Source organism: Spodoptera frugiperda, chromosome 26, assembly GCF_023101765.2.
Source record: "Spodoptera frugiperda isolate SF20-4 chromosome 26, AGI-APGP_CSIRO_Sfru_2.0, whole genome shotgun sequence".
Lineage (NCBI taxonomy): Eukaryota > Metazoa > Arthropoda > Insecta > Lepidoptera > Noctuidae > Spodoptera > Spodoptera frugiperda.
In genome coordinates, this window is record NC_064237.1 from 1,085,688 (window position 1) to 1,100,412 (window position 14,725).

Genomic DNA, 14,725 nt, shown 5'->3' on the forward strand with positions numbered 1-14,725 from the left:
GGGAGGGTTGTTTGAATCTCCACACACGGACGAGAATGACGTCCAAACGATATCTCACAAGTGCGAGGTACTGCCGCTGGCGCAGTACAAGGAGCGCATGGGCGACGACCCGGTCAAGTACAGCACCGTGTACGACAACAACGACGTGTACTACCTCGCCGGGAACTACGACCCAACACCGCAAACTTTGCGAATGGAACCAGACATACCGTTCGCAAACAAAACGACCTCCTAAACGGAACTGTTAGCCTGGTACTTTGACATCAATGTCATTGTGTCGAGTGAAAAGGAAAATGAAACAAAAATTGCAGATTACATTTTCTATAGTGCAATAACGATCTTGATCGTTTAATGATTTTTATTTTCTAAAGTCACAGTACAGTCACAGTATCGTGACGCCGTAATTTAAAAGTACACAATTTTGTCTATCTCGGTGTTAGCGTGTTTAAAATAGATTTTTGCAATAATAATATGTTTCTTCCATTAAACCGATCGTAGCTTGGAGATTCACCTATACAGGTCTTAAAGTACAAGTAGATTTTTGAGGCTCAAATTGTGGCAATTTTTCACATTCACCCGTCCTTAGGAGACGACTTATATTGACGTAATAAAACTCGAATTATCTTAAAAGTTACCCTCGTTACGTTATATTTAGTGGTATCCATTTGGAATGTTGACTTGTCTGGTGGGCCGAGTTAGTGAGGCGTGTTGTTGATCTGTCTGCGTGGACACAGGTCGGGTGTGGCGCGACCGATGGTGATGACATGTGATTTTATTTTTTATACGTGTAACGCTGTAATCTCAGTGTATAGATGTATTTTTCATGTATATTATTCGATTAGATTTTATGTATACGTAGTTTTCCTTGGTATAAATGTCTATTATCATAAAATGCAATACTTTTTCAGCTAGTCCCCTTTATTCAAAATTTACCAGTGATTTAAATTAGTCTTGTTTTGATTAATTTCGGAGAAATAAATGGAAATATGTATTGTCTTAATTAAGGTTCTTGGAGCTGTTTGTTATATTGTTTTTATCGATGATTTTTATATTATTCTTGGTTGATAATTTTATGTTAATTGAAGTATACTTTTATATCGAAATGGTGCTAGACGCTTGATGCTACTCGTTTACGTTTCGCCGTAGTAGTTAAGGTTGTATATAAGTAAGTTTGGAACTAGTTGGTATGTGTAACTTTACGATTCGTTCGTTCTGAATTTTCATTTCATCTGCTTATGCTCCTAAACGTTGCCATTTTACTGTAATATCTACTTTTTATATATTTTTAATTAGTACATAACTATATTATTTCGACAGGGTATGATTGAGCCCTTCTTTGGATCCTTTTATTCATATCTTGATGTGTAAGGGACTGAAAAGACAGGGATGTAGGTAGGTCGACCAAGGGTAGGACTGTAGGGTAGGTTTTGTACGGATTGGCCAATGAGATTTGTAAGAAAATGTTGATTCAGCCTAAGCGTAAATGTAACGCAGTGTTAGGGAGTACTATAACTGTACTAACCAGGGAATACAACATCAAAGAGATGGTATCTATCGGGGAAGTGGCCAAAGTGATGAAGTACAAGGCGGTCGGAATGTAATTATCAAGTCTTCAACTTATTTTGATTAAATAAACATTTTTTACATGATTTGGCGTGAGTCTTACTTTTTGTTAATGTATAAATAAGTTTAGGAATAGTTATGTTGTAAGCTCGAAGTTAATTTCATTATGATTTTGCATACCGACAAAAAAAATATATTGGTGACAAAAATTGAGACAAATATATTAGAGAAAAACAAAAGTGCGAATTTCGGTAACAATATTGAAAATGGTATTTTTATATTAAACGTAAAAGTAACATTTTTATTTTTAAATTTTAATGTATGTGAAGCGAAGTTATTATTACAATAAGTACAAACTTGTTGATGAAAGATATTTGGCTCGGCCCGGTGTACGTATATTAACACAATGGTTTAATTCATTAAAAGTTAAAACAGCCTTGAAGCAATAAATGGACGAATATTGCACATTACAAGTGAGACTGTTGTAAATTTTATGAATTATTCTCATCAATCTTAGTCTGTAATAGAATGGGGAAAGCCATAAAAATATTAGAGTTAAAGATTAATAATATATCAGCATTGATAATATAAAGATTATAAATACGCTTAAATAAAATATTTTTGGCTGAATTTGTTGTTTTATTGAAACTGCACGACATACTTAAAACGAACTATACTTTATTTCATAAACGTACAACAGCTGGTAATACATGTTTGTCTTTGAATTTTATTAAAATAAATTAAGTAAAGCAGCCTGGCACAGGTAGGTACTGGTAGCTTTAGACGGGTCTCGGAGCAAATAAGTACATATTGAGCAATCTGTATCTTAACACATAATCTTATAATCTAATGTCTATTTTTAGTTCTCGTTTTAGGCTCAACAAATAACTTCTCGTTTCCCATTACTTATAATCTCGTAAGTGCCGTCGTCGATGATCTTGTACTTGTCTTGCCTGTAATTCTTCAGGTTGTGGAAGAACCTGATCATGCTCTCATCACGAATCTTCGTCACCACCGAAGGCAGAGTCTTCGTTTTCGCTTCATCAGCTAATGATGCGTAATATTTCTCCTGTAACAATAATTACGAATTAGGTCATTAGAAAGTAAAGACTGAACTACATATTGAATCAAGGTCAGGCTGCGAAATTAAGTTAGAGAAGAAAGACTAGTGTTGTGATATCACAAATATTCGTACTCCTAAAAGAGTCAAAGAAATACAAAGCAACAGCAAATACCTATACAACAACAAACATTGGTTATTCAGGAAATAATGGCTAAAGTTGGTAAGTTAAACATTCATCCTTGTTTTGATTGCAGTGAGGAAGACGTAACGATAAATAAAAACAGTAAACGGTCGAGCCAAGGCAAACATTCGATAACCTCCAACTAGGCTGAACTAAAGTGCAACTGTATACCGGTCAAACTTTGAAGTGAATGCAAGCCAGTCAGTCGGTAGTGCCAAACAGGCAACGATTGTATCAAGACGTGCCGCGCGGACTACAGTTATTTAGTTCATTGGATCCGAGTTCGACATTCTACAATCGCTTGCGGTTTATGAACTCCTGGTATTTGTATATAAGTGATTGCAGTGTTTATGAAAAATAAAATATTATTTCTTTTGTTTTTTTATTGGAATGACGTACAATCCCTTTCGTATTAATTAGGTGAGTTAGTAGTTAATTAATTTAAGTCGTGGTAATTCCATAATTAGAATCTAAATGTTAAATTAAAAATGATAGTGTTATGATATTTGTAAAGTATATAACAGTTTGCTTATTTACTTAGTAGGTACTCATGGTTAAGAACTAGACACGATTGGACCATTATTCTCTGTTTCTAATTTGAAACCTGTAAATTAACGAACAGATACGAAAAGAATACAGACATAGGTAAGATGGATTATCCATAATAGGCACGATGGATTAAACCGGATGATGGATTAAATAGTGTTCATGCTTAATAAATAGGCAATACATTGTGTCTATATTATTCTGGCCTCGCTACAGTCTAGCTCAAAGAAGGTAGGTCAATCAGTTACCGGAACGTAGGTACGGAAGGCAGTAAAGTAAGTAAAAAAGTGCAACTAAAAAAAGCAAGGACATTATTTTGGTAGGAGAATTACCTAATATTTCAATGGACAATATACATAAAAAAGCTAAGAAGTACTAGCTACAGACGCACATAAATTATATTATTTCTTCTTTGTGTATGTACAATGAGCAATGTCGTATTACATTACAAGTTTAGATTGCAAGTACTAGGCTTCCAGATTGCGTAGGAGTTCTATCAGAAACTTCGAAACTAAATATCAATACACGAAGGATTGTCCTAACGCTGGACGTAGGTAAGTAAAGAAAATAAAAATTTGTTCCTAATTAACACAAGATACAAAGAATGACAATTTAGATGAAAATGGCTTTCCTACATAAATTAAATAATGTATTAGGAAGTTATTTTAGCTGTAGATTTTCGAATAGCAATGAAACGCAAGATCACGTTCTGTAGATAATATGCTATGATTCACTAGGATAGAGACTGAAAAATAAGAAATACTCGATACCTATGTGAAGGTCTACAAAGAGGGCTTGGTGCCCCTTACAGTTGATGACGTGGCCACCGGGGTGGTTTAAGTGAGGTAAAAATCCCACACTCCCTAGTCCTCATCCCCAAAAAGCTAGGCGCCTTTTGAAGGTTTCCCCCTATATTAAGAAAAGGTACCTATGTGGACTTTTCTACACGACATCTCAAAAGGGGATTGATATTTTTAATATACAATAAGTAAACTATATGGATGTTGTTTTAAATCTAACAGAATTTTATCAATTGGTAAGTATATACCTATCTAGGCTTTTCAGTTCCAAATTATGTATAACAGGCGATAGGTCACATGTATTGTCAACCTTTTAAACATTAAAAAGAAACAAAAACATCCTGTAAACATTTATTGCATTGAATCTCATATTTTGTAGATAATCTCGATTATATTTTAAGAATTAAGTATGCCTATGTAAAGTTATAGCTAAGTGAGTATATAAAGTTTAGAATAAACGGAGACTTAGAACGATTGACTAAAATATGTAAACTAAATTACATTATATTTAAAGATAAAGTTAAAGCAGTTTATAATATTGTACCTCCCTACTAAAAGAAGCGATTATAAAATAAAATATGGTTTATATAAAAAGTGTTGTCAATAACAAATGAAGTGATCGTCATCCAAGATGCAGTACACATCGTTCCTATAGTTGGTGAGGTTATCGAGGAATTTCTGGCTGCTGTCATTGTGTACCTTCGTGAAGACTGGCGGCAGAGGGACCGTGCCGGACTCCTCTGCCAACGACACGTAGTAGTCGGCCTAGATGTAACCAGGTCATACACGATAATACAATTGAATAATGGACCTTCGCTAATGCCTCTTATATTATAAATACTACGATAATTGCCTATTGTATTTTAAAGAAATAAAAACCATCCTACCAACTTACGTCTTTCGTTAGCATTTGACTCTTACTAACTCCTGGTACCCTGGTACACCTGGTGTAAGTAATCCCAATAAACCGTGCTATCATCATGTAGATAATCGTATAATTTTTTATTACGTAGGTATATTTTTAATACCCTGGTTCTCCAAACTCTCCTGGCTTTATCAATAAATTCATGTAGATAAGTAAATGATTTTGTGTGATTACCTGATCAGGTCCCATCATATGCGCCTGTCGTCTAGTGAAGCCCCTCGCGGCCCGGTCGCGTTTCTCCTCCTCCCAGTGCTCGGCCATCTGCTCAGGAGTAGGTAGACTGAAGGTGCCATTCATTGAGCGGACGTAGTACCGGACCTGGGGAAAATTACATTAGTTAATGTAGCTGGGAGTTTTATTATATTGATGCTCTCATATAAACTGGCAGACATGACTGTCCTCGTGGTCGATACCAATCATCCTTCAAATGCTATAGAAGGCATTTCACACAAGCAAGGTTCCAATTCATGAAACAGTCTATATACAACACTGACGGGACAATAGACCAAACACCAGGAGTTTAGGATATATGAAGATGTTGAAGTAGTAATTTACCTGTAGATCGAACATGGAGAAGGCGCACACGTAGTAGGGCACTCCGATGAAGCACATGCTGGGGTGTTTCATGTTGACCACGTGCTTGTACAGGGGCTCCACGCAGTTCTCCTCCACCACGATGTCGCAGGATTTGTGCAGGAACGGGAAGTTGTACATGTACCCTTGAAAATAAAGCAATTTCATATCATTTAGCTTCCTAGAAACGACTTTTTTGACATCATTTTTTATCTACAAGCAGGCAAATTTTGGACCTAATGATTTATCGGTTACATTTTCGCGTGTGTTTCTATCTGACGAATAAACATTTTAATAACAAACGGCTTTTTATTTAGGAAACCTCCAATCCTATTATAATATCTTTATAGCCATAAACTACATACCGGTACACAAGAAAACGACATCAACTTCATCTTCGCTGCCATCGAGGAAGTACACCTTATTCCCTTCAAGGCGTTCCACATCAGGTTTCTGTTGCAAATTATCAGGAAACTCAGTGCGAGGTTGTTCCTTCAAGTGGTGACTCAGGATTACTTTCTTCGATACATCCGTTAATTCTAGGGCGATGTCCATGCCTGATGGACCAGCGCCGATGGTTAGGACCCGTTTGCCAGCAAACACTTCTGGCACTCGATAGTCGTGGCTGTGCATTACGTCACCTGAGGAAATAATTTTATTATTAACAGATGCGACAGATTTATTACTTTAAGAACTTTTATCTCCTTTCTCTTAGCCTTTTCACAATGCCATACCTTTAAATTCCTTAAGTCCTGGTATTTGCGGTATAAATGGCGTATTATAATGTCCATTGCAGACGAAGATGTAGTCGTACTCCTTGGTCTCGATGGCTCCATTGGTCAAGTTCTTGTAAGTGACATCCCACAGCTCTCCTGAAGGAGTTTGTTTTGGTATTACTAGTTGCACGTGGTGACGGAACTGTAATGGAAAACCGAGTAGTTGAAAATCATTTTCTTGAATAATAGTGCAGTCTATCTACCTGGTTTGATATGAATGTATTTTGTTGATTTAGTGGACAGAAATACGATTAACTTATTATTGTTGATGAAACTAATGTAAGAACAAAAATTACTATTGCCTTTTTATTACGGTGTAGTGATCATTACGAGAACAACAATAAAGAAGACGTCAGTTCTATGCGATTTAAAAAAAATGCGTAATGATAACCTTGATTTTCTCCGTGACACCATGTTTGTCGGCGTATAATTTGAGGAATGCCAGCATGTCCTTAGCGGGCAGGTAAGACTTGTCGCTTTCCGGAACTGGGAAGTCCGGGAAACCCATAATTTCTTTAGGAAGGTTTGTCCTGAAAGAGAAATAAAAAGATTACTTACTTCTTTGCGATTTAACACCAGTAGTAGTGGTAGTAGTAGTAGTAAGTACTAGGGTTTCATGGTCATCAAGGAGATAAGAATTCAGGTACACAGCGGATCAATAAATTGCTTTTATTTATCGAACTGTTTACAATAACAATATTCTCACATTATTTCTTCACTTCTATTGACCCCTGGTTGTTTGTGTAATATCATATTATCTTCGTCTCATTCTTCAATTAAAAGTTTATTATTATGACACAAACAGCGCTAGACATCTTTACCTTGAACCACGTGGAATTGTCAGTTTTGATAAGTGCGAATATTTACGGAAAGGTATGTTTTAGTCTAGAATAGTATTAACGGACGTGTTGAAGTAAACATTAACTTGTGTTATGTTGGAGGTGAACACGATATCATAACATTCGCAAATCGCAGGTACTACATAACAAAACAATCTCCTCAACTATTCAACTTTAGCCAAATACTAAGAAATACATAATGTGGTAAATATGCATTTTAGACAGTGCTATTTCCAAAGAAAACTAGCATGTATTTACTGCGATGATGATATAAGAAAAGCAACAAATCAACAAACTCTATGATAATAGAAAATAGAACACGTAAACCTAATCATATTTCTAATCATTCATTTCTAGAATGTACAAAAGGCTCGTAAATATCTTCCAGTTACTCATGTTGTCCTGATAGCCTACGACCCTCGATATGGACGTGTCGTAAGCTAATGTTGCTATGGCAGTTTTGAAGAAGGATAAATAAATAAATACTGATAAAAACAAATAAACATACATAACACTGTTTTCCTATAAATTATTATATTATCTTGTAGGCAATCGCTTCAATGAAAGATATCTTCGGTATAATGGTCTTTACCTTAAACTTTTGTACATGCTGGTGTGAATTGGAAGGCCAAAGTCATCGTATCCCACATTCTCAGTGTAGACCCAGGTACCGCCGAGCTGAGGGGCTTGCTCCAGGATATCCAGCTGGCTGACACATGGCTCTACTAGGAGGTGGCGAGCAGCGCACAAACCCGCTGCACCAGCTCCAATAACGCATACACGAACCATTCTGAAACAAAGCAAAAGAAAGTTAGGTGATAAACTCCTTAGGGCTTATGAATGCCTGGTAGGGAACTTACTATCTTCCGTTTTATTGTGAGTGAAAGTAATTAATAGTTACTTAACTAACACAATTAATTAATTATTAATTTTTCTTTCCTGAATAATATCATCGGATCTATCTGCCAGTTTAGATTTTCAATAAATTTTATGTGGTTCTTGTTGCCAACTACAAAGTTTATATACTATGCAGATATTTGTATTACGATTACAAAAATATTCGCTTACTGAATTTTAGGTGATCATTCGGAATAATCGGAATCAATATTAAGTACCTATATTCTACCTTTTTATTCGTATTGGCTGACATTGGTATTGTAATAAATGGAACAAACAGCTTCCGATGTTGAAGAAACTGCATTAATGCATTTCGTAAAAAGGAGCGCAGGAAGTAATTAATATTGTAAGGTCCGAGTACCAAGTGCAAAATAATCGCTTTGCTGACACAACACGTTGTTTACTATGGAAAGATAGAGTAAACATTATAAGACCATAATATTCCATAGAATGCATTGATCACGTCACTGAATTAATTGATATAGGTACATACCTACTAGCCACTTATATCACAATGTATAGGTACTTTACAATTATCATGAATAAGTAAATGACCTACCTACATAAACTCTCACTGATCCCTATATGAACACTATTAAAACAACCTTCAACTTGACAAAAGTTTAGTACTCTACCGATTATTTATTCGATTTCCGATATCGAATCGATATCTTGGCATCGATCCCTATTAGATCTGGATCGCTGCCAGCCTGATGAAATATGAGATAACGTCAAATGTATAGGCAATTAATACAACAAACTTGCAATTAGTTGCAGTAGTAATGCAAGTTCAATGTTAGGACTGATGTTTAAACTGTCTGTAGTTTAGATAAGGAGCGATTTGAACTGGATTGACTTGCATCTGTTTACTCATAACTGTCTTAAGTTTATGCAGCCTTGGTACCTATTTGTTATTAACATTATCTTCTCCTCCTGCTCTTATCCCAAACTACTAGGTGTCGGTACTACGGTATAAGTACAAGGTTTCCTCTTCTATTCTCCACGTGTGTCCTTTCATTCCTATCAAAGTATCTACCTATCTGGCTATTGCAGGGGATCCCAACATTTTCCTGGTCAAAGACTTCTTTTATATAATTGTTGTTAGGTAAGGGACCATTTGATTATTGTTATTACTTTTTTCATGTGGGTTACATTCAGATTTTATAATTCGTTTACAAAATCTGATTATTGAAATCAGTTGCTCCTTTCCTCTGTGTAGCCTTGTATATTTTTTCCATTTCGTGAACCATTTTTTGTCTTCTGCGGACTACTAATTGGTCCACGGACCACCGGTTGGGTACCACTGGGCTATTGGATATTGGACAGGCTTCATATTATATTTAACTTGTATTCACATATAGGTGTATATTGAATTGATTGGTTGGTTCTTACGTCTACAAAATTAATCAAGTTTCTCTGGTACCCGTATATTTCGCAAGTATTATCTAGGACCTAGAGGCTAAAAGTCAGTTGCCGTTCACGCGGTAAGCTGGGATCGTGTGGCGGGTCAATGACCGGTGAGCAATCGCCGTATTATCTATCATGAGGTAGGTACTTCGATTCAATGAATAGTTTAATGTTATAGAGATATTATACGTTTAAGTTTAGGCACTATTCAACTATTTGATGGAAGGACGCTTACTTAATTAGGCTGTCATTTTTGGAAAAATCTCTTTAGAAGTTTAGGGAACAGAGAGTAAAGTTCCCTAAGCAAAGGAGGATCCTCCGACCAGGCGAGGTGATCATGCCTGGCGGGCTTTCTGCCCAACTGTTGTTCGTTGGGATTTTCTATCCGTGTTATTTCGCATGTAAACTCCATATGTGCGATGCAGGATATTTGTGACGTCATCCGTTGATTTGCTCGTCGATAGTCTATGTGCGACTTCTGTCATCTGTCACTAGTTACTTGTCAATGTGTCGCCACATCACTCCCCCCCAAGACCGGAGGTCGATCCTGTTGATACGGCTGTCGATGCTTGAGATGAGCGGTGCCAGAGCCAGTGTAGAATGTCCCTAGTTCCAGTGAGTCGGAACTGTGCCGCTGAATGCCCAGTGAGTCGGGTGAGCGGTGCAGGGTGATACTCCAGTGAGTCGGAGTAGTGAAGCTCGCAGTGTCCCACGGTGAGTCGGGGAATTGATGCTGCGAGGGTAGGTGCGTAGTGGCTGGCGTCTGCGTTGACGGGAGGAAGACGTCCTCAGACCGTGTGCAGAGAGTGCTGTGCCTAGACGCTGTTGAGGCCGTAGGGAAGAACCAGGCTGCATATCTTCGATGTAGCGTGTGGTGGTCCCTGATGAGGCCGAGGATGCTGGTTGGCTGCGACTTGATTACCGCTCAGCGGAGAAGTGATGGGTGAGGGAGATGGCAATTTGGATGACGGTGCTGATCTGCTCCGTGAAGGTTGCTTTCAATCACGTCGGGGTCACCACTTTAGGGAACAGAGAGTAAAGTTCCCTAAGCAAAGGAGGATCCTCCGACCAGGCGAGGTGATCATGCCTGGCGGGCTTTCTGCCCAACTGTTGTTCGTTGGGATTTTCTATCCGTGTTATTTCGCATGTAAACTCCATATGTGCGATGCAGGATATTTGTGACGTCATCCGTTGATTTGCTCGTCGATAGTCTATGTGCGACTTCTGTCATCTATCACTAGTTACTTGTCAATGTGTCGCCACAGAAGTAAAGGTTTGTATTGTAAATCTAATCTAGACTTCGATTAAATATAAGAACTAGGTAGTTGATCTAAGAATCCAGGTGTAATAAACAAGGAAGTACGTTTATTATTTGGGTTGGTGAGTTATCATTTAAACGTAATTATTTAATTTATTTCAATCGGACTCTATTTTTCTACCAGACAGCTTTTAATTTAGAATGGGTCACGCACGATATCATTTAACATTTCAATTATAATCTTCAGAGTTATGTAGTCCTGGTCACATGCTGCACTATCACATTATGCAACATAGATATTGTAATGACCTCTTTCTCTACATGTGAATGTTATGCACCCAATTAATATTTACTGGGACTCTGATAAAGATGAAATGTGTTAGATAAAGTACACTTCTGTATTCAGTAGTTGAGGTATTAAATAATAAGTAAATCATTTGGTGGGATATTCCTAAAGCTCGTCAATTATTAATACAAGTTACAAGTACGACTTTCTTATCCTTTTAAGAATGCTTTTTCACAAGAGATGTGCTATGTAGCTATGCTACGAAGATGTAATAGTTAAGCTGTGAAACTATGTGACCGTTTCCACTACGCTATGTAGCTGTGCGAGGCAGCTCGAGTATGCAATGTATGTATCCATAGCACGCAACTTTCCATATAAAAAACATAACTTAGATTCAAATAAGCTACGTGTACCAATGAATATGATTGGTGGAAGCCAAACGTATCCACAGCAACACTCTTTCTGTGATCCACAAATTGTTGTTTCGGGTCTGGGTGTCACGTGTATGTGAAATTGTATGTTTATTAAACGCACCTACGACTCAGGAGAAAATTCGAGAGTGGGGCAAGGTTTTTTTGGATAATACCATTCCGTTTTTGAAAATAGATAATTTTATTATCTATGTAATTAAGAAAGCGGCTGTAACATAACTACTAAGAATTTAAATTTTCTTTTTCTTTCCCGAGAACAAATTGGTTTAGCATTGATAATACTTAATTAAAACAATTATCTGCTGAAACTGACGCACATTGCGTCTGGTTCTAATTTAGGTACAATTTATTGGTAATCGAAGAAACAGGGTCAATGATCGTGGTTAAATAATTATTAAATAAACATTCTTTAAGTTAAATTTTTAACATAAATTCTACTAATATTATAAATACGAAGGTTTGTGAGGATGTAGGTATTATGGATATATGAAGTATCTATGTTTGTAACTCTTCTCGATAAAACTATTGGTCGGATTGGGATGTTTTGGTATAGATATAGATTATAATAGTCTGGAATAAGAAAAGGGGTAACTTTTAACCTAAGAACTCGGGCGAAGCTTGTTTTACATAAACCGATAGTCACTAAGATAGATTTAGGTAGCCTACCAAAAAGTAGGATATGTACCAGTTCTGCATGACATACGAGAGTACATTCCTTTCATAGAGATGAGTATGAGTATGGAGGGTGAATTCCTAACACTCCTTTTCCGTAGAAACGGATTAACACAATTGAACACTCGGTAAACGGTGCGCGTCGGTAATAGAACCTGAGACAGCTCGGTACTTGCTTACGACCACTGGATCAACGAGACAAAAGAGAGAGTTGATAGTATTTGTTTTTTTGAACCGACTTCACCCATTTTTAATTTGATAAGCATTATTACAATTTACATACAGTGTCAAACATTTTTTTAATGAGAGAAAATCAACCTATGACTTCTTCCGCCTTAGGTAAGATGAGAGGTGTCAGACTCTTACTGACTAAAAACCGCTCTGTTCTTACTTTTTTCGAGCCGGAGCCTAACCCGCTAGGTAATCCGCAGCTAGGATTCGGCATCAGCCCTACTGGGACCCATCTGTCGTGGTTTGATGGCTTATTGAGGTGGGCTCGAAACGCGAAGTATCTACCTTAGTCCCTTTAATCACACGTGTTATCGATAAGAGAGTATCCGCAACATGTCCGACTTTCCCGCGTTATGGTCGCCGGGTCAAACGACCTTGTATCACCTACTAGGCTGCTATTGATCATTACAGCCGACATAATATCACGCTTATTTAGCAAGATGGGGTGAGCTGAAGTCAGTACAATTGGAAGTTATTTAACAAAAACTAGCAGCTTTTGGCTTTTATGAGAAATTGTAAGAAACGTTGATTTAATATTTTTGTGAAGCTTAATTGTTATTATTAATTTATGTACAAAATTTAATTTAAAAAAATATTTATAAATAATTTTTGTATATTGTATGCAATTTGGTAGGCCAGGAATTAAATGCGCAATGGATTTATGAGAAATTAATTATTTAAATAAAATAAATGGAAAAAAATTAAATAACAAATACACCTACCTTTTTCACTATAAAATTAACACTAACGAATTAAAAAATAAAATAATTATGCACTGAACTGTGTGTAACTCAAAATAACTGCGACGCGTGTATTTCACGACTGCACTGGGCGACGTTTGGTAACCAAATGCGGTAGACGCATGCGCGATGCGGTTTTATTTGCCGGCAGCGCACACGCATGCCGCGTCAAAACGTCTATAGATCGCTTCTATCATAGAACATTTGAGAAAAGTTGTTTGTTCTTCTTAGTAAAACATTTATTATTAAAAAAATAAGAAATATAAATTGTAAAAATTATTAAGACAGGAAAATATTACTTAGGTACTGGTCTAATATGGAAATAGGTATACATACGAAAGTATGTACTTACTATTTCGGTCGAATAGCAAAATTAAATATATATTTTTTTAGTTTATTTCAGTACATATTTTGTTGTGACGCACAACTGCTGGCACGATGTTCTTAAAAGGAAAAATTAATTAACGCTTTTACTAAAGCTATTGAGATAAAGAAATTGGTATCAATTTCTTTCAGTCGTGACGTCAAACTCTAATTTTGAGTAACGTAGGTACTTAGTATTAACCTAGATAGGTACCTAATTTACCAAGAAGATTAAATTATAATTACCTATGTTATCTTTTAGGATACTTAGGTAATACCTACCTCAGTATCTATGCATTAATAACGTATAATCAATCATCAGAAAATTTCGTAAAGGGTCTTAATACCCGTAGTTATTGGCAATCTTCAGATCAGGCTGTCCTACATTAACATATTGCTGCTCGCCTGGTAGCTAGTCTAACGTGACCTCTTATATTAATAACCTGTTCTTACAAACTTAGCTTGAAAAAGGGAGTTCCAAGGGCTCTACTTGGGCTGGCTAGTTGACTATACCGTCTGACGAAACTAGCCATGTACCTTGCATTAGACACCTTCCGGTGAGAACGGGATAGCAATATAAACAATATAGCTTTCTCTTTCTAGTTTCATCTAGGTTTGTTCTACAATGGTTACGATTTTCTCGAGTTGCACCTAGTGGGGAGGTTTTAATTTCAAATAAGTTTAATGCTATGTAAATACATAATATGAAAGGCAACCTTCTTCAATTATATATTTTTTTAAATGTTCAGTAGATACACGTATGTTAAGTATTGTTTTTCATTAATTGGGGTTTACATGATATAGATACAGTTTTACAATATATTAGAAAAATAATTCGAAAATTCAATCAATCAATCAGTTCACATGTATAGGTAATAGTTTTAAATTCAATCAGTACGAAACAAATTAGGTATTCAAAATATCTAATTTCATATGGAATGTTTTAATCTGATGAAATTAACTGTTTATTTACTATATGAAACCGTATCGAAATGTAAATAGTAGAGTGTGGATTTGTCGACATCGTAGAAATTTGATTAGAAGCAAGCTAATGGGTAACGCCCGGCGGCGCAGGCGACTGATGCAACATATAAAATGCCTTGCAGGAGAAATAGACAAGAAAGGGGCTGCTGCTGCCATATTTTTTATGCATAGCTATCCAGGTAGTTTCTGC

General features: G+C 36.5%; 2 protein-coding genes across 7 annotated transcripts in view; one reads left to right on the top strand and one right to left on the bottom strand.

The window, feature by feature from the left end:
- Window positions 1-2,193, top strand: part of LOC118264689 (protein winged eye) — an 88,356-nt gene extending 86,163 nt beyond the window's left edge. For all 4 annotated transcript variants that reach the window (XM_035577281.2, XM_035577284.2, XM_035577283.2 and 1 more), the window contains exon 14: window positions 2-2,193. In XM_035577281.2, the coding sequence (XP_035433174.2) occupies window positions 2-235 (234 nt within the window). In that variant the 3' untranslated portion in view covers window positions 236-2,193. The remainder of the gene's footprint in view (window position 1) is intronic.
- A 28-nt stretch (window positions 2,194-2,221) lies between these two features.
- Window positions 2,222-13,335, bottom strand: LOC118264690 (senecionine N-oxygenase). Of its 3 annotated transcripts, none has more exons than XM_035577286.2 (8): window positions 13,171-13,335; window positions 7,859-8,056; window positions 6,819-6,957; window positions 6,386-6,569; window positions 6,017-6,292; window positions 5,634-5,797; window positions 5,253-5,396; window positions 2,222-2,632 (listed from the first exon to the last, which is right to left on the bottom strand). In XM_035577286.2, exons 2-8 carry the CDS (start codon window positions 8,053-8,055, stop codon window positions 2,441-2,443), a joined length of 1,296 nt encoding a protein of 431 aa, XP_035433179.1. In that variant the 5' UTR covers window position 8,056; window positions 13,171-13,335; the 3' UTR covers window positions 2,222-2,440. The 3 variants fall into 3 exon arrangements, with proteins under 3 accessions (XP_035433179.1, XP_050560867.1, XP_050560868.1); XM_050704910.1 differs by lacking the exon at window positions 13,171-13,335 and adding an exon at window positions 8,723-8,743; XM_050704911.1 differs by lacking the exon at window positions 2,222-2,632 and adding an exon at window positions 4,493-4,918.
- Between the last annotated feature and the right edge of the window lie 1,390 nt (window positions 13,336-14,725).

What these genes read in the sequence shown, in the direction of transcription:
- LOC118264690 (XM_035577286.2), bottom strand. Translation starts at nt 8,055, where the DNA reads ATGGTTCGTGTATGCGTTATTGGAGCTGGTGCAGCGGGTTTGTGCGCT. An exon ending in AGCATGTACAAAAGTTTAAG is followed by an intron (nt 6,958 to 7,858) that starts GTAAAGACCATT and finishes TTTCTCTTTCAG; the next exon opens with GACAAACCTTCCTAAAGAAA. An exon ending in AGGACTTAAGGAATTTAAAG is followed by an intron (nt 6,293 to 6,385) that starts GTATGGCATTGT and finishes TTATTTCCTCAG; the next exon opens with GTGACGTAATGCACAGCCAC.